The sequence below is a fragment of the Oncorhynchus nerka genome, linkage group LG18 (assembly GCF_034236695.1).
Source record: "Oncorhynchus nerka isolate Pitt River linkage group LG18, Oner_Uvic_2.0, whole genome shotgun sequence".
NCBI classification, from domain to species: Eukaryota; Metazoa; Chordata; class Actinopteri; order Salmoniformes; family Salmonidae; genus Oncorhynchus; species Oncorhynchus nerka.
The window spans coordinates 79,878,420-79,904,552 of record NC_088413.1 but is presented as its reverse complement, the minus strand read 5'-3'; the positions used below and the strand labels follow the sequence as shown (position 1 = coordinate 79,904,552).

Here is a 26,133-nt window from a genome sequence, read left to right as displayed (position 1 = left end):
GTAGTGATACATGTCTGTACTCTCTGGTCTGTACTCTCTGGTCTGTACTCTCTGGTCTGTACTCTCTGGTCTGTACTCTGGTCTGTACTCTGGTCTGTACTCTCTGGTAGTGATACAGGTCTTGTGGTGAATGGGAGGAGCCACTGTGAGTGCAGTGCCAGCAGCACATCCTCCTCTTCGAACCGGGGCAGAGTCCTGCTCCACTGCTACCTACAGGGGCTCAAGGCAGGGATGTATGAGGGGACAGGTAGGTCCACACTGTACAAATACACTCTTTCTGTAAATCCTTTACTCAACGTTCCCCAAACAAGGGGCTGCATGTCACGTTCGTCATAATGTCTTTAGACCAAGGTGCAGCGTGAGTAGAGTTCCACATCATTTTAATAAACTGAAACTCACCAAAACAACAAACAACCAAACGAAAGGTGAAGCTGTACAAATAGTGCAGAAAGGCAACTATACATAGACAAGATCCCACACCAGAAAGTGGGAAACAGGGCTGCATAAATATGATCCCCAACCTCGGGCTGGGAACCCTGGCCTGGGGACCATCGCTGAAGGCCCCGGACTGGGGACCGTCGCTGGAGACCCCGGACTGGGGATCGTCGCTGGAGGTTCCGGACTGGGGATTGTCGCTGGAGGCCTCGGACTGGGGACCGTCGCTGGAGACCCCGGACTGGGGATCGTCGCTGGAGACCTCAGGCTGGGAACCCTGGACTGGGGATCGTCGCTGGAGGCCTCGGACTGGGGATCGTCGGTGGAGGCCTCAGACTGGGGATCGTCGGTGGAGGCCTCGGACTGGGGATCGTCGCTAGAGGCCTCAGACTGGGGACCGTCGCTGGAGGCCCCGGACTGGGGATCGTCGCTGGAGACCTCAGGCTGGGAACCCTGGACTGGGGACCATCGCTGGAGGCCCCGGATTTACAGGACTGTGGAGGCGCACTGGAGGTCTGATGTGTGGTGCCGGCACTGGTGGTGCCGGGCTGGGGACACGCACCTCAGGGCGAGTGCGAGGAGCAGGAACGGGATCCTAACCTTCACAGGGATTTGGAGAAGGTTTGAATCCTAACTATCACAGGCTGTTGGAGAAGGTTTGAATCGTAAGCAACCTACCTATACATAGTTTGAAGTACAATACCAACATAACTACTGTAGTTGGTCAAAGCTGTGTGCTGGAAAACCTTGGTGGAGCATGGATGAAGTAGGCATTGTGGTGCTAGAAAACCTTGGTGGAGCATGGGTGGAGTAGGCATTGTGGTGCTCGTGAATTTCCTTTATTTTCCAGCTTCAGACCAATGCCTACTTCTCACTTAAAACATTTTTTTGTTTTGTTTTTAAATTCCATGGTTTTTACTCTGGCAGGTAATGTTCTGTTAAAAGTGCATCGTACATTTCCACATGCAAAGACTTGTTTTCATCCATCAAAAGTTTGCTATTGGCAGTGCTATTGTAACCTATAATTTGGCCTCTGACAAAAAGGTCTGGGCCTTAATGGCACTGGTGGTGTGCTGGCATAACTACAAGGGTTGCTGGTTTAAACCCTGCTGACATTTGCCTTCTAACAGCTCTAAACCGTTTTTGAACAAACTATTACCATTAATACAGTGCATGTCAGAGCAAAAAACCAAGCCATGAGGTCGAAGGAATTGTCCTTAGAGCTCAGGACAGGATTGTGTCGAGGGACAGATCTGGAGAAAGGTACCAAAACATTTCTGCAGCATTGAAGGTTCTCAAGAACACAGTGGACTCCATCATTCTTAAATGGAAGAAGTTTAGGACTCTTCCTAGAGCTGGCCAAACTGAGCAATCGGGGGAGAAGGACCTTGGTCAGGGAGGTGACCAAGAACCTGATGGTCACTCTGACAGAGCTCCAGAGTTCCTCTGTGGAGATGGGAGAACATTCCAGAAGGACAACCATCTCGACAGCACTCCACCAATCAGGCCTTTATGGTAGAGTGGCCAGACGAAAGACAACCCGCTTGGAGTTTGCCAAAAGGCACCTAAAGGACTCTCCGACCATGAGAAACAAGATTATCTGGTCTGATGAAACCAAGATTGAACACTTTGGCCTGAATGCCAAGCGTCACGTCTGGAGGAAACCTGGCACCATCCCCATGGTGAAGCATGGTGGTGGCAGCATTATGCTGTGGGGATGTTTTTCAGAGCCAGGGACTGGTAGACTTGTCAGGATCAAGGCAAAGATGAACGGAACAAAGTACGGAGAGATCCATGATGAAAACCTGCTCCAGAGCGCTCGGGACCTCTGGACTACAAAGGGAATCCCAGCAGCGAGCTGCCCAGTGACACGAGACTACCAGAAGAGCTACATGCCTTTTATGCTTGCTTAGGGGCAAGCAACACTGAAGCATGCATGAGAGGATCAGCTGTTCCAGACTACTGTGTGATCACGCTCTCCGTAGCCGATGTGAGCAAGACCTTTAAACAGGTCAACATTCACAAAGCCGTAGGACCAGATGGATAACCAGGACGTGTACTTAGAGCATGAGTGGTCCAACTGGCAAGTGTCTTCACTGACATTTTCAACTTCAATTTGCATACCGCCCCAACAGATCCACAGATGACGCAATCTCTATTGCACTCCACACTCCCCTTCCCCATCTGGACAAAAGGAACACCTATGTAAGAATGCTGTTCATTGACTACAGCTCAGTGTTCAACACCATAGTGCCCTCAAAGCTCATCACTAAGCTAAAGAACCTGGGACTAAACATCTCAACAACACATCTGCCACGCTGATCCTCAACACTGGGGCCCCTCAGGGGTGCGTGCTTAGTCCCCTCCTGTATTCCCTGTTCACCCACGACTGCATGGCCAGGCACGACTCCAACACCGTCATTAAGTTTGCCGACGACATAACGGTGGTAGACCTGATCACCGACGACGACGAGACAGCCTATAGGGAGGAGATCAGAGACCTGGCAGTGTGGTGCCAGGACAACAACCTCTCCCACAATGTGAGCAAGAAAAAGGAGCTGATCGTGGACTACAGGAAAAGTCCAAACACACCACATCATGGTCCAAACACACCAAGACAGTCGTGAAGCTGGATAAATGGTCTTGTCCCGCTTCATAACTGGGTTGACGATATGCTGCTACTCACTGCTGTACTCCACTCAATATCTATTGTTGGCTTAACTACACTGCTTGTAATGACTATATGCTGTCTTCTTATACATGTACCACCTAATAGGATTTAGTTTTATTTTGTGTATGTGTGAGTTAAGTTTTGTTTTGTCCTCTAAATTGGCCATCCCATTCAACAGTACAATGAATGTCATTGTTAGTATTGCTGTCTTTTTTAATTTATTTTTAATTTTTTTATTGTAAAATAATAAACATATTATACAATTTTTAAAAGACAGTCGTGAAGAGGGCACGGCAAAACCTTTTCCCACTCAGGGAAGACTGAAAAGATTTAGCATGGGTCCCCAGATCCTCAAAAAATGTCTACAGCTGCACCATCGAGAGCATCCTGACCGGTTGCATCACCGCCTGGTATGGCAACTGCTCGGCATAAGGCGCTACAGAGGGTAGTGCGTACGGCCTAGTACACCACTGGGGCCAAGCTTCCTGACTTCCAGAACCTACATACTAGGTTGTGTCAGAGAAAGGCCCCAAATAATTGTCTAAGACAATCACCCAAGCCATAGACTGTTCTCTCTGCTATCGCACGTCAAGCAGTAACGGAGAGCCAAGTCCGAGAGGCTTCTTCACCAAGTCTAGGTCCGAGAGGCTTCTAAACAGCTTCTACCCCTAAGCCATAAGATCCCTGAACAATTAATCCAATGGCCACCCAGACTTTTTACATTGACACGATTTGTTTTTACACTGCTACTACTCGCTGTTTATTATCTATGCATAGTCCCTTTACAAATTACCTCGACTTACCTGTAACCCCGCAAATTGACCCGGTGCCCCCTGTATATAGCCTCGTTATTGTTATGTAATTTCCTTGTGTTATTTCTTTAATATATATATATATATTTTAATAAAATTTAAAAAATAATAATAATAATTTAGTGGAGAGATCAGCTTAAATAGTGCAGATATATTGTAGATTCCATCAATGTAATTGTCTGCATCATTTCCAATCCCCCATGTATTTTTTGGTAAATATATATATACATATATATTTCAATACAAAGTTAAGAACATTTGTTCAGACCTCGATTGTTCAAATTTTCCTCGACATTGGCATCATGTTGGTAGGGAGATCAGACTTTTACATTGAGCTTCAACCAAAGCCTATATTGTCGTGATGACCGGTGTTGTGCCGACAATCTCCACCTGACAGAATTCTCCCCTCTTTGCGTTCTTCATTGCTGCAACTTGCTTGCTAGTTGAGATGTCTGCGTTTCACTCCGTTGTCAGTTTAGCCTACGTTTCACTGATTTTAGTAGCAGATTTTATTTTTTTGTCTGCATTTTTCGGTTTGGCTATTTGTTTCAAATGTATTTTTGTCGGTTCTAGCTTGTATGGCGTCCTGGGCGAACACCCCCTTCACCCCAAGTCGCCCGTACCTAAATCCGCTACTGATTTTTGTATTAGTCTATAAATAAATCTGCCAAACGTCGTGATCTCTCGCATGTTTTATTCGGCTAGTATTTTTGAAAGTGTAAGGATAATAGTTCAGCTATAATTGTTCTGAAATGTTTATTGCTTGCCAACATTATACTCCCTCCTCTATGTTTAAATATAACACACATACATGTATTATTCATTTCGGTTTCCTGTCCCTCCTGACGAAGTTTGTTCTATAGAAAGTATTTGACTCTGATGTGTGTCACAGAAAATATTTGACTCTTTTTCGGCACAACAGCCGCGCGACAATAATTTTACACCAGCTTCTCTTCCACAGATGCAAGGCACCAAGTGACGATGCAGCTTCTCCACTCAGAATGGGAATACGTGTCGACCTTAAACCAGCTCTACGACAAGTACAGAACACCTCCTGCTCTGCAGATGGACCTGGAGCCATAGTAAGGACAAACCCAACTAGTACCCTATTTCCTATATATACCCAAAAGTAGTGCACTGTATAAGGAATAGTGTGCCATTTGGGACAGACCCAATGCTATCATGCTACCCCAGTCCAGTGTGAATTATAATGGGGATTATAAACTATCATGCTACCCCAGTCCAGTGGGGATTATAATTAATGGAAATTTTTGTAGTCTGAAATTTCAATGTGGAAATTACAAACTTCAGAAGCCTTTTTAAACCTCAAATGCACTGCAAGTTTTACATTTCCTGCTTTGCAGGAAAGGTCTCTTGTAACAGAGTGATCAAATTAAGATCCTACATCTGTAGGCTGTGTACCAAATGGCGCCCTATTCACTAGCCCTATGGGCTCCAGCTATAGAAAATAGGGTGCCAGCCTCCCGAGTGGCGCAGCGGTCTAAGGCACTGCATCTCAGTGCTAGTGGCGTCACTACAGACCCAGGGTCGATCCCAGGCTGTGTCACAGCCGGCCGTGACCGGGAGACCTATGAGGCGGTGCACAATTTGCCCAGCGTCGTCCGGGTTAGTGGGAGGGTTTGGCTGGCCAGGATTTCTTTGTACCACCGCGCTCTAGCGACTCCTTCTGGCGAGCCGGGAGCCTGCAAGGTGACTTGGGTTGCCAGCTGGACAGTGTTTCCTCAGGTGTACAGTGTTTCCTCAGGTGTACAGTGTTTCCTCGGGTATACAGTGTTTCCTCTGACACATTGGTGCGGCTGGCTTCCGGGTTAAGTGAGCAGTGTTGTCAAGAAGCAGTGCGGCTTGGTTGTGTTTCAGAGGACGCACGGCTCTAGACTTTCGCCTCTCCCGAGTCCGTACGGGAGTTGCAGCGACGGGACAAGACTGTAACTACCAATTGGAAACCACGACATTGGGTAGAGAAACGGGGTATAAGTACAAAAACAACTAAAAAAACAATGTGGTGGCCACTGGGATGCAGACACCTGTCAATCAATAGTCAGGCCATGTTGACAGTACTACATCCCTTAAAAACGAACTCTTTGGGGATTTCCTTGTTTTCTCCTTGTCTTCTCTCTGTTTTCTCCTTGTTTTCTCTCTGTTTCCTCTCTGTTTTCTCTCTGTTTTCTCCTTGTTTTCTCTCTGTTTCCTCTTTGTTTCCTCTTTGTTTTCTCTTTGTTTCCTCTCTGTTTTCTCTTTGTTTCCTCTCTGTTTTCTGTCTGTTTTCTCTTTGTTTCCTCATTGTTTTCGCCTTGTTTTCTCTTTGTTTTCTCTTTGTTTCCTCTCTGTTTTCTCTCTGTTTCCTCTCTGTTTTCTCTCTGTTTTCTCTTTGTTTTCTCTTTGTTTTCTCCTTGTTTTCTCCTTGTTTTCTCCTTGTTTTCTCTTTGTTTTCTCCTTGTTTTCTCCTTGTTTTCTCTTTGTTTTCTCTTTGTTTTCTCTCTGTTTTCTCTTTGTTTCCTCTCTGTTTTCTCTTTGTTTTCTCTTTGTTTTCTCCTTGTTTTCTCCTTGTTTTCTCCTTGTTTTCTCCTTGTTTTCTCTTTGTTTTCTCCTTGTTTTCTCCTTGTTTTCTCCTTGTTTTCTCCTTGTTTTCTCTTGTTTTCTCCTTGTTTTCTCCTTGTTTTCTCCTTGTTTTCTCCTTGTTTTCTCTCTGTTTTCTCCTTGTTTTCTCCTTGTTTTCTCCTTGTTTTCTCCTTGTCTTCTCTTTGTTTTCTCCTTGTTTTCTGTCTGTTTTCTCTTTGTTTTCTCTCTGTTTTCTCCTTGTTTTCTCTTTGTTTCCTCTCTGTTTTCTGTCTGTTTTCTCTTTGTTTTCTCTTTGTTTCCTCTCTGTTTCCTCTCTGTTTTCTGTCTGTTTTCTCCTTGTTTTCTCTTTGTTTCCTCTCTGTTTTCTGTCTGTTTTCTCTTTGTTTTCTCCTTGTTTTCTCTTTGTTTTCTCTTTGTTTTCTCTTTGTTTTCTCTCTTGTTTTCTCCTTGTTTTCTCTTTGTTTTCTCCTTGTTTTCTCTTTGTTTTCTCTTTGTTTTCTCTCTGTTTTCTCTCTGTTTTCTCCTTGTTTTCTCTCTGTTTTCTCTCTGTTTTCTCCTTGTTTTCTCTCTGTTTTCTCCTTGTTTTCTCCTTGTTTTCTCTTTGTTTTCTCTCTGTTTTCTCTCTGTTTTCTCTCTGTTTTCTCCTTGTTTTCTCTTTGTTTTCTCCTTGTTTTCTCTTTGTTTTCTCTTTGTTTTCTCTCTGTTTTCTCCTTGTTTTCTCTTTGTTTTCTCTTTGTTTTCTCCTTGTTTTCTCTTTGTTTTCTCTTTGTTTTCTCTTTGTTTTCTCCTTGTTTTCTCCTTGTTTTCTCTTTGTTTTCTCCTTGTTTTCTCTTTGTTTCCTCTCTGTTTTCTCCTCTAGTCAGAATTACCTGAAGTTTGTAGAGGAGTTGCTGCAGCGCCACCTTCTGTTCAGAAACACTCTGGAGCAGAGGTTGTCTGCTCACGACTGGAAAGGCCTTGTGGGAGACATCTTTGTCCAACTCGTAGGCCACAATGATGTAAGTACGGAAACAAACAGAAATCCCATCTTGACTATCGTATTGTTGTCTCTACCTTCTTGCCCTTCGTGCTGTTATCTTTTATTTGTATTTTTTTATTTCACCTTTATTTAACCAGGTAGGCTAGTTGAGAACAAGTTCTCATTTGCAACTGCGACCTGGCCAAGATAAAGCATAGCAGTGTGAACAGACAGCAACAGAGTTACACATGGAGTAAACAATTAACAAGTCAATAACACAGTAGAAAAAAAAGGGGAGTCTATATACAATGTGTGCAAAAGGCATGAGGAGGTAGGCGAATAATTACAATTTTGCAGATTAACACTGGAGTGATAAATGATCAGATGGTCATGTACAGGTAGAGATATTGGTGTGCAAAAGAGCAGAAAAGTAAATAAATAAAAACAGTATGGGGATGAGGTAGGTGAAAATGGGTGGGCTATTTACCAATAGACTATGTACAGCTGCAGCGATCGGTTAGCTGCTCAGATAGCTGATGTTTGAAGTTGGTGAGGGAGATAAAAGTCTCCAACTTCAGCGATTTTTGCAATTCGTTCCAGTCACAGGCAGCAGACTACTGGAACAAAATCTGTGCCCAATAATGTTTGTACCATGTTTTCTGCTGCTACCATGTTGTTATGTGTTGCTACCATGTTGTTATGTGTTTCTACCATGTTGTGTTGCTACCATATTGTTATGTGTTGCTACCATGTTGTTATGTGTTGCTACCATGTTGTTATTTGTTGCTACCATGTTGTTATGTGTTGTTACGTGTTGCTACCATGTTATGTGTTGCTACCATGTTGTTATGTGTTGCTACCATGTTGTTATGTGTTGCTACCATGTTGTTACGTGTTGCTACCATGTTGTTATGTGTTGCTACCATGTTGTTATGTGTTGCTACCATGATGTTATGTGTTGCTACCATGTTGTTACGTGCTGCTACCATGTTGTTATGTGCTGCTACCATGTTGTTATGTGTTGCTACCATGTTGTTACGTGTTGCTACCATGTTGTTATTTGTTGCTACCATGTTGTTACGTGTTACTACCATGTTGGTACGTGTTGCTACCATGTTGTTATGTGTTGCTACCATGTTGTTACGTGTTGCTACCATGTTGTTATGTGTTGCTACCATGTTGTTATGTGTTGCTACCATGTTGTTTTGTGTTGCTACCATGTTGTTACGTGTTGCTACCATGTTGTTACGTGTTGCTACCACGTTGTTACGTGTTGCTACCACGTTGTTACGTGTTGCTACCATGTTGTTACATGTTGCTACCATGTTGTTACGTGTTGCTACCATGTTGTTATGTGTTGCTACCATGTTGTTACGTGTTGCTACCATGTTGTTACGTATTGCTACCATGTTGTTATGTGTTGCTACCATGTTGTTACGTGTTGCTACCATGTTGTTACGTGTTGCTACCATGTTGTTACGTGTTGCTACCATGTTGTTATGTGTTGCTACCATGTTGTTATGTGTTGCTACCATGTTGTTATGTGTTGCCTTTTGCCTTCTGGTAGGCCGTCATTGTAAAATAAGAATTTGTTCTTAACTGACTTACCTGGTTAAATCAAATAAATAAATATAAATATTTTTGGTTGTTCTTTCAAACTGTAGAGATTATAATACAATATCTATCGATCTCATCTTCATCTATATCCTCATCACAACTATTCCTGTTTGTCTCCTCAAGTCATCCTTCTTGGACATATACCACGGATACACGACAGCGCTGGCCACGTTTCTTTCTATAGAATTCAACAGAATAATGCTCAATGGGACAATACAAAGCACACAGGTAGTTAAATCCCAGAGGTTGTTACTGGATCTTTAATGTACAGGTCTTATCTTTCAAACTGGTGGTAGTGAGTGAGGGGTTTTGAATATCTCCACGTTCACGTTGTTTACAGAGCTATACGAAGGAAAGAGAGGAAGTTCAACTGTTCTCTCTGCTGTTGGCGCCAGTCTCTCGAATCCACAGCTACCTAACCCTCATTCAGGTTGGTCCACCTCTCCTTCTCCTTCTTGGAGTGTCTCTCTATGATAGCCAATCTAGTGAGGATCATCTCAAATGGACAGGTGACACTAAGAAGAAGTATGACTCAGTTAATTGAACATGGCCCTTGTAACAGCAGGGTCATGGGTTCATTTCTTACTGGGGTCAACCATGTGAAAATGTATACACTACTGTAAATCACTTTGGATAAAAGCATCTGCTAAATGGAATATATTTTTATATTAGAGGGTTTGTCTACAGGCAGTGATCACCCAGAATGCAACTCTAGTATGTATCGGTTTCTCTGAGTATAATCCTGGTCCCCTATAGAGTGTTTGTCTACAGGCAGTGATCACCCAGAATGCAACTCTAGTATGTATCGGTTTCTCTGAGTATAATCCTGTTCCCCTATAGAGTGTTTGTCTACAGGCAGTGATCACCCAGAATGCAACTCTAGTATGTATCGGTTTCTCTGAGTATAATCCTGGTCCCCTATAGAGTGTTTGTCTACAGGCAGTGATCACCCAGAATGCAACTCTAGTATGTATCGGTTTCTCTGAGTATAATCCTGTTCCCCTATAGAGTGTTTGTCTACAGGCAGTGATCACCCAGAATGCAACTCTAGTATGTATCGGTTTCTCTGAGTATAATCCTGGTCCCCTATAGAGTGTTTGTCTACAGGCAGTGATCACCCAGAATGCAACTCTAGTATGTATCGGTTTCTCTGAGTATAATCCTGTTCCCCTATAGAGTGTTTGTCTACAGGCAGTGATCACCCAGAATGCAACTCTAGTATGTATCGGTTTCTCTGAGTATAATCCTGTTCCCCTATAGAGTGTTTGTCTACAGGCAGTGATCACCCAGAATGCAACTCTAGTATGTATCGGTTTCTCTGAGTATAATCCTGGTCCCCTATAGAGTGTTTGTCTACAGGCAGTGATCACCCAGAATGCAACTCTAGTATGTATCGGTTTCTCTGAGTATAATCCTGTTCCCCTATAGAGTGTTTGTCTACAGGCAGTGATCACCCAGAATGCAACTCTAGTATGTATCGGTTTCTCTGAGTATAATCCTGTTCCCCTATAGAGTGTTTGTCTACAGGCAGTGATCACCCAGAATGCAACTCTAGTATGTATCGGTTTCTCTGAGTATAATCCTGTTCCCCTATAGAGTGTTTGTCTACAGGCAGTGATCACCCAGAATGCAACTCTAGTATGTATCGGTTTCTCTGAGTATAATCCTGTTCCCCTATAGAGTGTTTGTCTACAGGCAGTGATCACCCAGAATGCAACTCTAGTATGTATCGGTTTCTCTGAGTATAATCCTGTTCCCCTATAGAGTGTTTGTCTACAGGCAGTGATCACCCAGAATGCAACTCTAGTATGTATCGGTTTCTCTGAGTATAATCCTGGTCCCCTATAGAGTGTTTGTCTACAGGCAGTGATCACCCAGAATGCAACTCTAGTATGTATCGGTTTCTCTGAGTATAATCCTGTTCCCCTATAGAGTGTTTGTCTACAGGCAGTGATCACCCAGAATGCAACTCTAGTATGTATCGGTTTCTCTGACTGGAACCTGGTCCCCTATAGAGTGTTTGTCTACAGGCAGTGATCACCCAGAATGCAACTCTAGTATGTATCGGTTTCTCTGAGTATAATCCTGTTCCCCTATAGTGTTTGTCTACAGGCAGTGATCACCCAGAATGCAACTCTAGTATGTATCGGTTTCTCTGAGTATAATCCTGTTCCCCTATAGAGTGTTTGTCTACAGGCAGTGATCACCCAGAATGCAACTCTAGTATGTATCGGTTTCTCTGAGTATAATCCTGTTCCCCTATAGAGTGTTTGTCTACAGGCAGTGATCACCCAGAATGCAACTCTAGTATGTATCGGTTTCTCTGAGTATAATCCTGGTCCCCTATAGAGTGTTTGTCTACAGGCAGTGATCACCCAGAATGCAACTCTAGTATGTATCGGTTTCTCTGAGTATAATCCTGTTCCCCTATAGAGTGTTTGTCTACAGGCAGTGATCACCCAGAATGCAACTCTAGTATGTATCGGTTTCTCTGAGTATAATCCTGTTCCCCTATAGAGTGTTTGTCTACAGGCAGTGATCACCCAGAATGCAACTCTAGTATGTATCGGTTTCTCTGAGTATAATCCTGTTCCCCTATAGAGTGTTTGTCTACAGGCAGTGATCACCCAGAATGCAACTCTAGTATGTATCGGTTTCTCTGAGTATAATCCTGTTCCCCTATAGAGTGTTTGTCTACAGGCAGTGATCACCCAGAATGCAACTCTAGTATGTATCGGTTTCTCTGAGTATAATCCTGTTCCCCTATAGAGTGTTTGTCTACAGGCAGTGATCACCCAGAATGCAACTCTAGTATGTATCGGTTTCTCTGAGTATAATCCTGGTCCCCTATAGAGTGTTTGTCTACAGGCAGTGATCACCCAGAATGCAACTCTAGTATGTATCGGTTTCTCTGAGTATAATCCTGTTCCCCTATAGAGTGTTTGTCTACAGGCAGTGATCACCCAGAATGCAACTCTAGTATGTATCGGTTTCTCTGACTGGAACCTGGTCCCCTATAGAGTGTTTGTCTACAGGCAGTGATCACCCAGAATGCAACTCTAGTATGTATCGGTTTCTCTGAGTATAATCCTGTTCCCCTATAGTGTTTGTCTACAGGCAGTGATCACCCAGAATGCAACTCTAGTATGTATCGGTTTCTCTGAGTATAAACCTGTTCCCCTATAGTGTTTGTCTACAGGCAGTGATCACCCAGAATGCAACTCTAGTATGTATCGGTTTCTCTGAGTATAATCCTGTTCCCCTATAGAGTGTTTGTCTACAGGCAGTGATCACCCAGAATGCAACTCTAGTATATTACATATCGGTTCCTCTGAGTATAATCCTGTTCCCCTGTAGAGTCTGTTGCAGTGGACTGACAGCGATCACCCAGACTGCAGTCTCCTCCAGGGGTCAGAGAGGGTCCTGAGGAACATCCTTTCCCGCTGTCACCTCATCCTGGAGGACGATGTTCGATGGGGAGACGGAGGAAGAATGGCCGGGCCCAGGTTAGTAAGAGACACTCCCTGGCTATGTCCCGGGCCCAGGTTAGTAAGAGACACTCCTTGGCTGTGTCCTGGGACCAGGTTAGTAAGAGACACTCCCTGGCTGTGTCCCGGGCCCAGGTTAGTAAGAGACACTCCCTGGCTGTGTCCCGGGCCCAGGTTAGTAAGAGACACTCCCTGGCTGTGTCCTGGGCCCAGGTTAGTAAGAGACACTCCCTGGCTGTGTCCCGGGCCCAGGTTAGTAAGAGACACTCCCTGGCTGTGTCCTGGGCCCAGGTTAGTAAGAGACACTCCCTGGCTGTGTCCCGGGCCTAGGTTAGTAAGAGACACTCCCTGGCTGTGTCCTGGGCCCAGGTTAGTAAGAGACACTCCCTGGCTGTTTCCCGGGCCCTATGGGTTGGTCTCTGTGGCCCAGGTTAGTAAGAGACACTCCCTGGCTGTGTCCCCAAATGGCACCATATTCCCTATGTGCTCAACCTTTTGACCAGGGCCCTATGAGTTGGTCTCTGTGGCCCTGGTCTAAAGCAGTAAACCCTATAGTGACCAGGGCTCTATGGGTTGGTCTCTGTGGCCCTGGTCTAAAGCAGTAAACCCTATAGTGACCAGGGCCCTATGGGTTGGTCTCTGTGGCCCTGGTCTAAAGCAGTAAACCCTATAGTGACCAGGCCTCTATGGGTTGGTCTCTGTGGCCCTGGTCTAAAGCAGTAAACCCTATAGTGACCAGGGCCCTATGGGTTGGTCTCTGTGGCCCTGGTCTAAAGCAGTAAACCCTATAGTGACCAGGGCCCTGTCAAACAGACCATTCCCTGAATAATCATGGAATTTAGTCGTTTACAAGCCAATAAACAGGCCAAACATTTCAGAAACAAAATAGATAGACACCCATATAAAATGTATATATAATTCCAAAAATGTTCTCCAAATCCAAGATCCATCACGGGATCCTGTGGGAGAGATTTAAATCATCATACAGACGGTCATATCAGACAGATGGTCACATAGACAGGCGGTCATATAGACTGTCATGCTTATTTTAAGATCTGCCTGAAGCACGACATATTGGAGTGTCCAGACCGTCCCCCACTCAGCAGTTCCTCTGTGTTTCAGTGGCAGCTGCTCTGCCTGCCCCTGTGCCAAGTCGTGCGATCACAGAAGCCAGCTCTGCCCTGCCACGGACACACAGAAACACAGACAGGAGTCCCGTGATGCTGCTGGGAAACGGTGAGTGTGTTTTTGTCGCCATCTGGTGCCCTGGGAGGGTAAGAGGCCTCTAGAGGCACAATGCAGAACATACACCAAAGTCATGTTCAGCAGTGAAACGTTGTCAAAAGTCGCAGATAGAAAATGCCACAAATATGTTTGCTAAAATGGCATAGTATGCAACAAAACATCTGCTGAAATGGCATGCATACTACACAACAAAATGGCTGCTGAAATGGCAGAGTATGTGTAACAGTTTAGACTTTACGTCAGTCCCCTCGCCCCGACCTGGGCGTGAACCAGGGACGCTCTGCACACGTCAACAACAGTCACCCCTCGAAGCATCGTTACCCATCGCTCCACAAAAGCCGCGGCCCTTGCAGAGCAAAGGGGAACCACTACTTTCAAGGTCTCAGAGCGAGTGACGTCACCGATTGAAACGCAACCAGCGTGCACCACCGCTAACTAGCTAGCCATTTCTCATCGGCTACATATGCAACAAAATGTCTGCACATACTCTCTGCAGTTACTGTGTACTCTCTGCAGTTACTGTGTACTCTCTGCAGTTACTGTGTACTCTCTGCAGTTACTGGATAACAGTGTCTGTCTGCTACCTGTAAGTGGTGTTATAATTGACGTGAAGCTATTTCATGTGATCTCTCTCTCTCTCTCTCTCTCCCTAGAGAGGAACAACAGCCACGTCTATCGAACTGTGCCGCCGGCTGCCAGGGCATGCCTGTTGCCCGTTGGTCTACCGGTACTGTACGGAAGAAGAACTGTTACAGAGACAGGACAGGGGGGACCTTCCAGTCTCATCTCCATGACTCCTGCGGCCTGGCCGGACTGGTCTACGGTGGGGACATCAGCGCCTTCCTCCATACGGCACCGCCTGGGTGGGGGGACAGCGACTCTGGACAGGAGTCTCCTAGCCAGGCTACGGGGGTTAAGGTACACGGACACGGCCCCCAGACCCCTGGTCCTCACATGGTCCAGAGAAGCACTGATGACTGTGACACGGAGGAGGACGTTGGGGACACCTCCGTGTTCGACTACTCCTCCGTCACCACCTGTAGCCCAGACGGGACCCTGAGGAGGGAGGGGGAAACGAGTAATACCGAGGAGGAGGACGAGGAAGAGGACACAGACAGTCAGGTGCCTGTTCTGTTGAAGCCCTCGTACACACAGCAGCAGCAGTCGCTGAGGGATTCGCCCAGAGAACGGACGGTTTGTCTGAGGTGGCAGATACCCAGGCTGCCGTACCCTTCTTCTCGAAGTCCACGACACCAGGCAGGACCAGCGGGCCTGGAGGGACAGGGTCAGACATCAGGGCCAGCAGGACCCTATGGGAACAGAGTCATCAACGTCACTAAGGGACCACCTCCTCTCATCCCCACCTGTGTCTTCAGACCCATCTGGGATGAACCACCAAAACAGGTCTTTATCCATCTTTATCCACCCTAGCTGTGTTCAATCAATGGCACGTTGTCGGGCTCCCAGAGATCGCACTCATGGTGAACGCTACGCATGTCGACCCAAGCGTAAATTACGTTTAAAAAGTCAAAGTGCTGTGGTTGTCGACACTGACCTTTGACTTGAACTCTGACCCCTGTCTAGTAATGTATGCACACATGACTGTCCCTTTGGATGAAAGCGTCTGCTAACTGGCAGATATTACATCACTATATAAACACATACAGTACCATTATACAGTACATTTAAATAAATATATACATATATATAGTACCACTATATCAATATATACAGTACCATTATACAGTACATTTAACTAAATATATACATATATATAGTACCACTATATCAATATATACAGTACCATTATATAAATATATAAATATATACAGTACCATTATATCAATATATACAGTACCATTATATCAATATATACAGTACCATTATATCAATATATTCAGTACCAATATATCAATATATTCAGTACCAATATATCAATATATACAGTACCATTATATCAATATATTCAGTACCAATATATCAATATATACAGTACCATTATATAAATATATTCAGTACCATTATATCAATACATACAGTACCATTATATAATTATATAAATATATTCAGTACCATTATATCAATACATACAGTACCATTATATCAATATATCAATATATACAGTACCATTATATCAATATATACAGTACCATTATATCAATATATACAGTACCATTATATCAATATATCAATATATACAGTACCATTATATCAATATATCAATATATACAGTACCATTATATCAATATATACAGTACCATTATATCAATATATACAGTACCATTATATCAATATATTCAGTACCATTATATCAATATATTCAGTACCATTATATCAATATATCAATATATACAGTACCATTATATCAATATATCAATATATTCAGTACCATTATATCAATATATCAATATATACAGTACCATTATATCAATGTATTCAGTAGCATTATATCAATATATACAGTACCATTATATCAATATATACAGTACCATTATATCAATATATAAATATATACAGTACCATTATATCAATATATAAATATATACAGTACCATTATATCAATATATTCAGTACCATTATATCAATATATTCAGTACCAATATATCAATATATTCAGTACCAATATATCAATATATCAATATATACAGTACCATTATATCAATATATACAGTACCATTATATCAATATATACAGTACCATTATATCAATATATTCAGTACCATTATATCAATATATCAATATATACAGTACCATTATATCAATATATAAATATATACAGTACCATTATATCAATATATAAATATATACAGTACCATTATATCAATATATTCAGTACCAATATATCAATATATACAGTACCATTATATCAATATATTCAGTACCAATATATCAATATATACAGTACCATTATATCAATATATACAGTACCATTATATCAATATATACAGTACCAATATATCAATATATAAATATATACAGTACCATTATATCAATATATAAATATATACAGTACCATTATATCAATATATCAATATATACAGTACCATTATATCAATATATACAGTACCATTATATCAATATATACAGTACCATTATATCAATATATAAATATATACAGTACCAGTATATCAATATATAAATATATACAGTACCATTATATCAATATATAAATATATACAGTACCATTATATCAATATATAAATATATACAGTACCATTATATCAATATATTCAGTACCAATATATCAATATATCAATATATACAGTACCATTATATCAATATATTCAGTACCATTATATCAATATATACAGTACCATTATATCAATATATACAGTACCATTATATCAATATATTCAGTACCAATATATAAATATATACAGTACCATTATATCAATATATACAGTACCATTATATCAATATATTCAGTACCAATATATAAATATATACAGTACCATTATATCAATATATCAATATATTCAGTACCAATATATAAATATATACAGTACCATTATATCAATATATCAATATATACAGTACCATTATATCAATATATACAGTACCATTATATCAATATATTCAGTACCATTATATCAATATATCAATATATACAGTACCATTATATCAATATATAAATATATACAGTACCATTATATCAATATATTCAGTACCAATATATCAATATATACAGTACCATTATATCAATATATACAGTACCATTATATCAATATATACAGTACCAATATATCAATATATACAGTACCATTATATCAATATATACAGTACCATTATATCAATATATTCAGTACCAATATATCAATATATTCAGTACCAATATATCAATATATTCAGTACCAATATATTCAGTACCAATATATACAGTACCATTATATCAATATATACAGTACCATTATATCAATATATACAGTACCAATATATCAATATATACAGTACCAATATATCAATATATACAGTACCATTATATCAATATATACAGTACCATTATATCAATATATAAATATATACAGTACCATTATATCAATATATTCAGTACCAATATATCAATATATACAGTACCATTATATCAATATATACAGTACCATTATATCAATATATACAGTACCAATATATCAATATATAAATATATACAGTACCATTATATCAATATATTCAGTACCAATATATCAATATATACAGTACCATTATATCAATATATACAGTACCAATATATCAATATATAAATATATACAGTACCATTATATCAATATATCAATATATACAGTACCATTATATCAATATATACAGTACCATTATATCAATATATACAGTACCAATATATCAATATATAAATATATACAGTACCATTATATCAATATATAAATATATACAGTACCATTATATCAATATATACAGTACCATTATATCAATATATACAGTACCATTATATCAATATATTCAGTACCATTATATCAATATATTCAGTACCAATATATCAATATATACAGTACCATTATATCAATATATAAATATATACAGTACCATTATATCAATATATTCAGTACCAATATATCAATATATACAGTACCATTATATAAATATATTCAGTACCATTATATCAATACATACAGTACCATTATATAATTATATAAATATATTCAGTACCGTTATATCAATACATACAGTACCATTATATCAATATATCAATATATACAGTATATCAATATATATCAATATAATATATACAGTACCATTATATCAATATATAATATATACAGTACCATTATATCAATATATCAATATATACAGTACCATTATATCAATATATACAGTACCATTATATCAATATATTCAGTACCATTATATCAATATATTCAGTACCATTATATCAATATATCAATATATACAGTACCATTATATCAATATATCAATATATTCAGTACCATTATATCAATATATCAATATATACAGTACCATTATATCAATATATTCAGTAGCATTATATCAATATATACAGTACCATTATATCAATATATACAGTACCATTATATCAATATATACAGTACCATTATATCAATATATAAATATATACAGTACCATTATATCAATATATCAATATATACAGTACCATTATATCAATATATACAGTACCATTATATCAATATATTCAGTACCATTATATCAATATATTCAGTACCATTATATCAATATATCAATATATACAGTACCATTATATCAATATATCAATATATATATACAGTACCATTATATCAATATATCAATATATACAGTACCATTATATCAATATATTCAGTAGCATTATATCAATATATACAGTACCATTATATCAATATATACAGTACCATTATATCAATATATACAGTACCATTATATCAATATATAAATATATACAGTACCATTATATCAATATATAAATATATACAGTACCATTATATCAATATATTCAGTACCATTATATCAATATATTCAGTACCAATATATCAATATATTCAGTACCAATATATCAATATATCAATATATACAGTACCATTATATCAATATATACAGTACCATTATATCAATATATACAGTACCATTATATCAATATATTCAGTACCATTATATCAATATATCAATATATACAGTACAATATATAAATATATACATTATATCAATATATAAATATATACAGTACCATTATATCAATATATAAATATATACAGTACCATTATATCAATATATTCAGTACCAATATATCAATATATACAGTACCATTATATCAATATATTCAGTACCAATATATCAATATATACAGTACCATTATATCAATATATACAGTACCATTATATCAATATATACAGTACCAATATATCAATATATAAATATATACAGTACCATTATATCAATATATAAATATATACAGTACCATTATATCAATATATTCAGTACCAATATATCAATATATACAGTACCATTATATCAATATATTCAGTACCAATATATCAATATATACAGTACCATTATATCAATATATACAGTACCATTATATCAATATATAAATATATACAGTACCATTATATCAATATATTCAGTACCAATATATCAATATATACAGTACCATTATATCAATATATACAGTACCATTATATCAATATATACAGTACCATTATATCAATATATACAGTACCATTATATCAATATATAAATATATTCAGTACCAATATATCAATATATACAGTACCATTATATCAATATATACAGTACCATTATATCAATATATTCAGTACCAATATATCAATATATACAGTACCACTATATCAACAAATACAGTACCATTATATCAATATACAGTTTCGGGAGTTTACATACACCTTCGCCAAATACATTTAAACTTAGTTTTTCACAATTCCTGACATTTAATCCTAGTAACAATTCCCTGTCTTTGGTCAGTTAGGATAACCACTTTATTTTAAGAATGTGAAATGTCAGAATAATAGTAGAGAGAATCAGCTTTTATTTCTTTCATGACATTCCCAGTGGGTCAGAAGTTTACATACACTTAATTGGTATTTGGTAGCATTGCCATTAAACTGCTTAACGTTTTGGGTAGCCTTCCACAAGCTTCCCACAATAAATTGGGTGAATTTTGGCCCATTCCCCCTGACAGAGCTGGTGTAACTGAGTCAGGTTTGCAGGCCTCCTTGCTCGCACACGCTTTTTCAGTTCTGCCCACAAATGTTCTATAGAATTGAGGTCAGGGCTTTGTGATGGCCACTCCAACACTTGACTTTGTTGTCCTTAAGCCATTTTGCCACAACTTTGGACTCAACTCCCCCTTTTCCCTCCAAACATAACGATGGTCATTATGGCCAAACAGTTCTATTTTTGATTCATCAGACCAGAGGACATTTCTCCAAAAAGTACGATCTTTGTCTCCATGTGCAGCTGCAAACCATAGTATGGCTTTTTTTTAATGGAGAAGTGGCTTCTTCCTTGCAGAGCGGTCTTTCAGGTTATGTCGATATAGGGACTTGTTTTAATGTGGATATAGATACTTTTGTACCTGTTTCCTCCAGCAACTTCACAAGGTCCTTTGCTTCTCTTGGGATTGATTTGCACTTTTCGCACCAAAGTACGTTCATCTCTAGGAAACAGAACGTGTCTCCTTCCTGAGCAGTATGACGGCTGCGTGGTCCCATGGTGTTTATACTTGCGTACTATTGTTTGTACAGATGAACGTGGTACCTTCAGGCTAAAGTGTATGTAAACTTCCAATGTCAACTGTATATACAGTACTATTATATCAATATATACGGTACCAGTCAAAAGTTAAAACACAACTACTCATTCAAAAGTTTTTCTTTATTTTTACTATTTTCTACATTGTAGAATAATAGTGAAGACATCAAAACTATGAAATAACACATATGGAATCATGTAGTAACCTAACAAGTGTTAAACACATCAAAATATTTTTTAAATCTGAGATTCTTCAAAGTAGCAACCCTTTACCTTGATAACAGCTTTGCACACTCTTGGCATTCTCTCAACCAGCTTCTTGAGGTAGTCACCTGGAATGCATTTAAATTAACAGGGTGTGCCTTGTTAAAAGTTAATTTGTGGAATTTTTGTCTTTCTTAATGTGTTTGAGCCAATCAGTTGTGTTGTGAGAATGTAGGGGTGGTATACAGAAGACTATTTGGTAAAAGACCAAGTCCGTATTATGGCAAGAACAGCTCCAAGAAGCAAAGAGAAATGACAGTCTATCAGTTCATCATCATGAAAGACGAAGGTCAGTCAATACAGAACATTTCAAGAACTTTGAACATTTATTCAAGTGCAGTCGCAAAAACCATCAAACACTATGATGAAATTCTCTCATGAGGACCGCCACAGGAAAGGAAGACCCAGAGTTACCTCCGCTGCAAAGGATAAGTTCATTAGAGTTAACTGCACCTCAGATTGCAGCCCAAATAAATGCTTCACAGAGTTCAAGTAACACACATCTCAACATCAACTGTTCAGAGGAGACTGCATGAATCAGGCCTTCATGGTCGAGTTGCTGCGAAGAAACCACTACTAAAGGACACCAATAAGAAGAAGAGACTTGCTTGGGCCAAGAAATATGAGCCATTGACATTAGACTGGTGGAAATCTATCCTTTGGTCTGATGAGTCCAAATTTGAGATTTTTGGTTCCAGCCGTGGTGTCTTTGTGAGACGCAGAGTAGGTGAATGGATGACCTCTGCCTGTGTGGTTCCCACCGTGAAGCATGGAGGAGGAGGTGTGATGGTGTGCGGATGCTTTGCTGGTGACACTGTCTATGATTTATTTAGAATTCAAGGCACACTTAACCAGCATGGCTACTACAGCATTCTGCAGCGATACGCCATCCTATGTGGTTTGTGCTTAGTGGGACTATCATTTGTTTTGTCAACGGGACAATGACCCAACACACCTCCAGGGTGGGTAAGGGCTATTTGACCAAAGAGAGTGATGGATGGAGTGCTGCATCAGATGACCTGGCCTCCACAATCACCCGACATCAACCCAACTGAGATGGTTTGGGATGAGTTGGACCGCAGTGTGAAGGAACAGCAGCCAACAAGTGCTCAGTATATGTGGGAACTCCTTCAAGACTGTTGGAAAAGCATTCCAGGTGAAGCAGGTTAAGAGAATGCCAATAATGTGTAAAGCTGTCATCAAGGCAAAGGGTGGTTACTTGTCTTGTCATTGCAAAAAGAATAGGGACCAGGACAGATATGATCTCTGCTACAATGTTCTCTACAGTATCTACATCTAATCTTATTCCCTTATCACGGTGTGAACTAGGTAGATATCTAATCCTGTTCTATTATCACGGCATGAACAAGGGAGACATCTAATCTGATTCCCGTACCACTGTGAACTGGAGAGAAATCTAATCCTGTTCCCTTTACACTGAGTGAACTGGAGAGAAATCTAATCCTGTTCCCTTTACACTGAGTGAACTGGAGAGAAATCTAATCCTGTTCCCTTTACACTGAGTGAACTGGAGAGAAATCTAATCCTGTTCCCTTTACACTGAGTGAACTGGAGAGAAATCTAATCCTGTTCCCTTTACACTGAGTGAACTGGAGAGAAATCTAATCCTGTTCCCTTTACACTGAGTGAACTGGAGAGACATCTAATCCTGTTCCCTTTACACTGAGTGAACTGGAGAGAAATCTAATCCTGTTCCCTTTACACTGAGTGAACTGGAGAGAAATCTAATCCTGTTCCCTTTACACTGAGTGAACTGGAGAGAAATCTAATCCTGTTCCCTTTACACTGAGTGAACTGGAGAGAAATCTAATCCTGTTCCCTTTACACTGTGTGAACTAGGAAGATGCAGCACCCGTAAAGGAAAATACACCACAAGGCTTCAGACCGGTTCAAGCCACTGAGAGGCAGACATTTCCTAACTTCAAAAAGCTAAGGTAAGGAATACTGGTTCTTTTTAACATTATAATAACAGGTTAAAAGAAGGGTATCATTCCCCGTCTCATAGGTTCGAAACCCAGCCGAGAGTTGGCCACGTCCAGGCAGGAGCCATGGGGGGTGTTGCGGTGTGGGATGAGAGTGAGGAGGACAGTGAGGGGCCCTGCAGCACCGTATGAGAGAGGGAGACTGTCTGTGAGACCAACTTAGAAGTTTGCAGCACTATTTGAGAGATCAACCGACGAAGACTACAGCCCTGTGTGAGAGAGGGATTCATCTAAGAGACCAGCCCAACAGTCTGCAGCGCCGTGTGAGATATAGACCATCTGAAAGACTGTCTGACAGACTAACCCAGAGGTCTGCAGCACTGTGGGACACGAAACGAGCAATCAGAACAGCAACCAAATCTCTTGCATGCTGGCTACTTGATTAGTATTTATGGTCTGTCACGAGACCAACCCAGAGGACTAACAGCACTGTGTGAGAGAGACCATCATTTGAGAGACCAACCCATGAGGTCTGCAGTACTGCGTGAGAGAGAGAGACTTTGTACTGCGTGTGTGAGAGAGAAAGAGAGAAAAATAGAGACTGTACTGTGTGAGCAGGAGACTTTGTACTGCGTGTGTGAGAGATAATTGTACTGTGTGTGTGTGAGAGAGAGAGATAATCCTGATCACAGACGGTCTAAGGTCTGCAACAAAAAAACAATAACAATGGTGGTGGGGTGGCCAGTGACGTCGTTTCCCCCCAACTGCAGGGTCCATCTTCACTGCAGCATCATCTGAAAGATTGACCAGCCTGCATGACTTAGCATTACACACTAGACATCCCTGTAACAGCACAGTGCCCCTAAAAGAGAATAAAGTGGATACGAAACATCCTGAAACAAGAAGAACACTTGAAAATCAGAAGCGATTTGGACTCATTCCAGATCAGTCGCTCTGACCAACACAGAGGTCCTGAAAAGACATTCAGGAGAAATGAGAAGACATCTGTGTCCCAAATGGCACCCAATTCTCTGTTTACAGGAAACTGTAATTTACAGGAAATTCTCTGTTTACAGGAAACTGTAATTTACAGGAAATTGTAATAACACATTCTAACGTCATATTTTATCACATAGTTGAATAAAGTTCAGCGTTTTGGAGGATTTTTATGAACACATTTAATGGAAATCTACATTATTTAGGCCTACATGAAAGGAGACGTGATCAGAATATATATATTTTTTAATTGATTTTTCTGTTAGAGCGTTGGGCCAGTAACCCGAAAGGTTGCTGGATCGAATCCCCGAGCTGACAAGGTAAACATTTGTCATTCTGCCCCTGAGCAAGGCAGCTAACCCACTGTTCCCCTGAACAAGGCAGTTAACCCACTGTTCCCCTGAACAAGGCAGTTAACCCACTGTTCCCCTGAGCAAGGCAGTTAACCCACTGTTCCCCTGAGCAAGGTAGTTAACCCACTGTTCCGCTGAACAAGGCAGTTAACCCACTGTTCCCGGGCGCTGAAAACGTGGATGTTGATTAAGCCAGCCTCCCCCCCCACCTCTCTGATTCAGAGGGGTTGGGTTAAATGAGACAGTTGTTCTGTTGAACAACTGACTAGAAATCCCCCTTTCCAACAGACTAGGAATCCCCTTTTCCTTTACAACTGACTAGGAATCCCCCTTTCCAACTAACTAGGAATCCCCCTTTCCAACAGACTAGGAATCCCCTTTCCCTTTCCAACTGACTAGATATCCCCCTTTCCCTTTCCAACTAACTAGGAATCCCCCTTTCCAACAGACTAGGAATCCCCCTTTCCCTTTCCAACTGACTAGGAATCCCCCTTTCCAACTGACTAGGAATCCCCCTTTCCCTTTCCAACTGACTAGGAATCCCCCTTTCCCTTTCCAACTGACTAGGAATCCCTCTTTCCCTTTCCAACTGACTAGGAATCCCCCTTTCCAACTGACTAGGAATCCCCAACTGACTAGGAATATTACTTACCATTTACACCCCTACTTACCATTTACACCCCTACTTACCATTTACAGATTTACACCCCTACTTACCATTTACAGATTTACACTCCTACTTACCATTTACACCCCTACTTACCATTTGCAGATTTACACCCCTACTTACCATTTGCAGATTTACACCCCTACTTACCATTTACAGATTTACACTCCTACTTACCATTTGCAGATTTACACCCCTACTTACCATTTACACCCCTATTTACCATTTACAGATTTACACTCCTACTTACCATTTGCAGATTTACACCCCTACTTACCATTTACACCCCTACTTACCATTTGCACCATTTACACCCCTACTTACAGTGCCTTGCGAAAGTATTCGGCCCCCTTGAACTTTGCGACCTTTTGCCACATTTCAGGCTTCAAAGATAAAGATATAAAACTGTATGGGACACAATCAAGTGGGACACAATCATGAAGTGGAACGACATTTATTGGATATTTTGAACTTTTTTAACAAATCAAAAACTGAAAAATTGGGCGTGCAAAATTATTCAGCCCCCTTAAGTTAATACTTTGTAGCGCCACCTTTTGCTGCGATAACAGCTGTAAGTCGCTTGGGGTATGTCTCTATCAGTTTTGCACATCGAGAGACTGACATTTTTTCCCATTCCTCCTTGCAAAACAGCTCGAGCTCAGTGAGGTTGGATGGAGAGCATTTGTGAACAGCAGTTTTCAGTTCTTTCCACAGATTCTCGATTGGATTCAGGTTTGGACTTTGACTTGGCCATTCTAAAACCTGGATATGTTTATTTTTGAACCATTCCATTGTAGATTTTGCTTTATGTTTTGGATCATTGTCTTGTTGGAAGACAAATCTCCGTCCCAGTCTCAGGTCTTTTGCAGAC

At 40.3% G+C, this 26,133-nt stretch overlaps 1 protein-coding gene across 1 annotated transcript in view; it reads left to right on the top strand.

The window, feature by feature from the left end:
- si:ch211-67f24.7 (uncharacterized) overlaps positions 1-24,419 on the top strand; it is a 25,720-nt gene extending 1,301 nt beyond the window's left edge. The window contains exons 3-12 of the mRNA XM_065004386.1: positions 111-247; positions 4,880-5,000; positions 7,358-7,496; positions 9,197-9,301; positions 9,414-9,503; positions 12,431-12,579; positions 13,684-13,797; positions 14,460-15,210; positions 23,164-23,258; positions 23,330-24,419. Coding sequence (XP_064860458.1) covers positions 111-247; positions 4,880-5,000; positions 7,358-7,496; positions 9,197-9,301; positions 9,414-9,503; positions 12,431-12,579; positions 13,684-13,797; positions 14,460-15,210; positions 23,164-23,258; positions 23,330-23,438 — 1,810 coding nt within the window. The 3' untranslated portion in view covers positions 23,439-24,419. The remainder of the gene's footprint in view (positions 1-110; positions 248-4,879; positions 5,001-7,357; positions 7,497-9,196; positions 9,302-9,413; positions 9,504-12,430; positions 12,580-13,683; positions 13,798-14,459; positions 15,211-23,163; positions 23,259-23,329) is intronic.
- Positions 24,420-26,133: the final 1,714 nt, after the last annotated feature.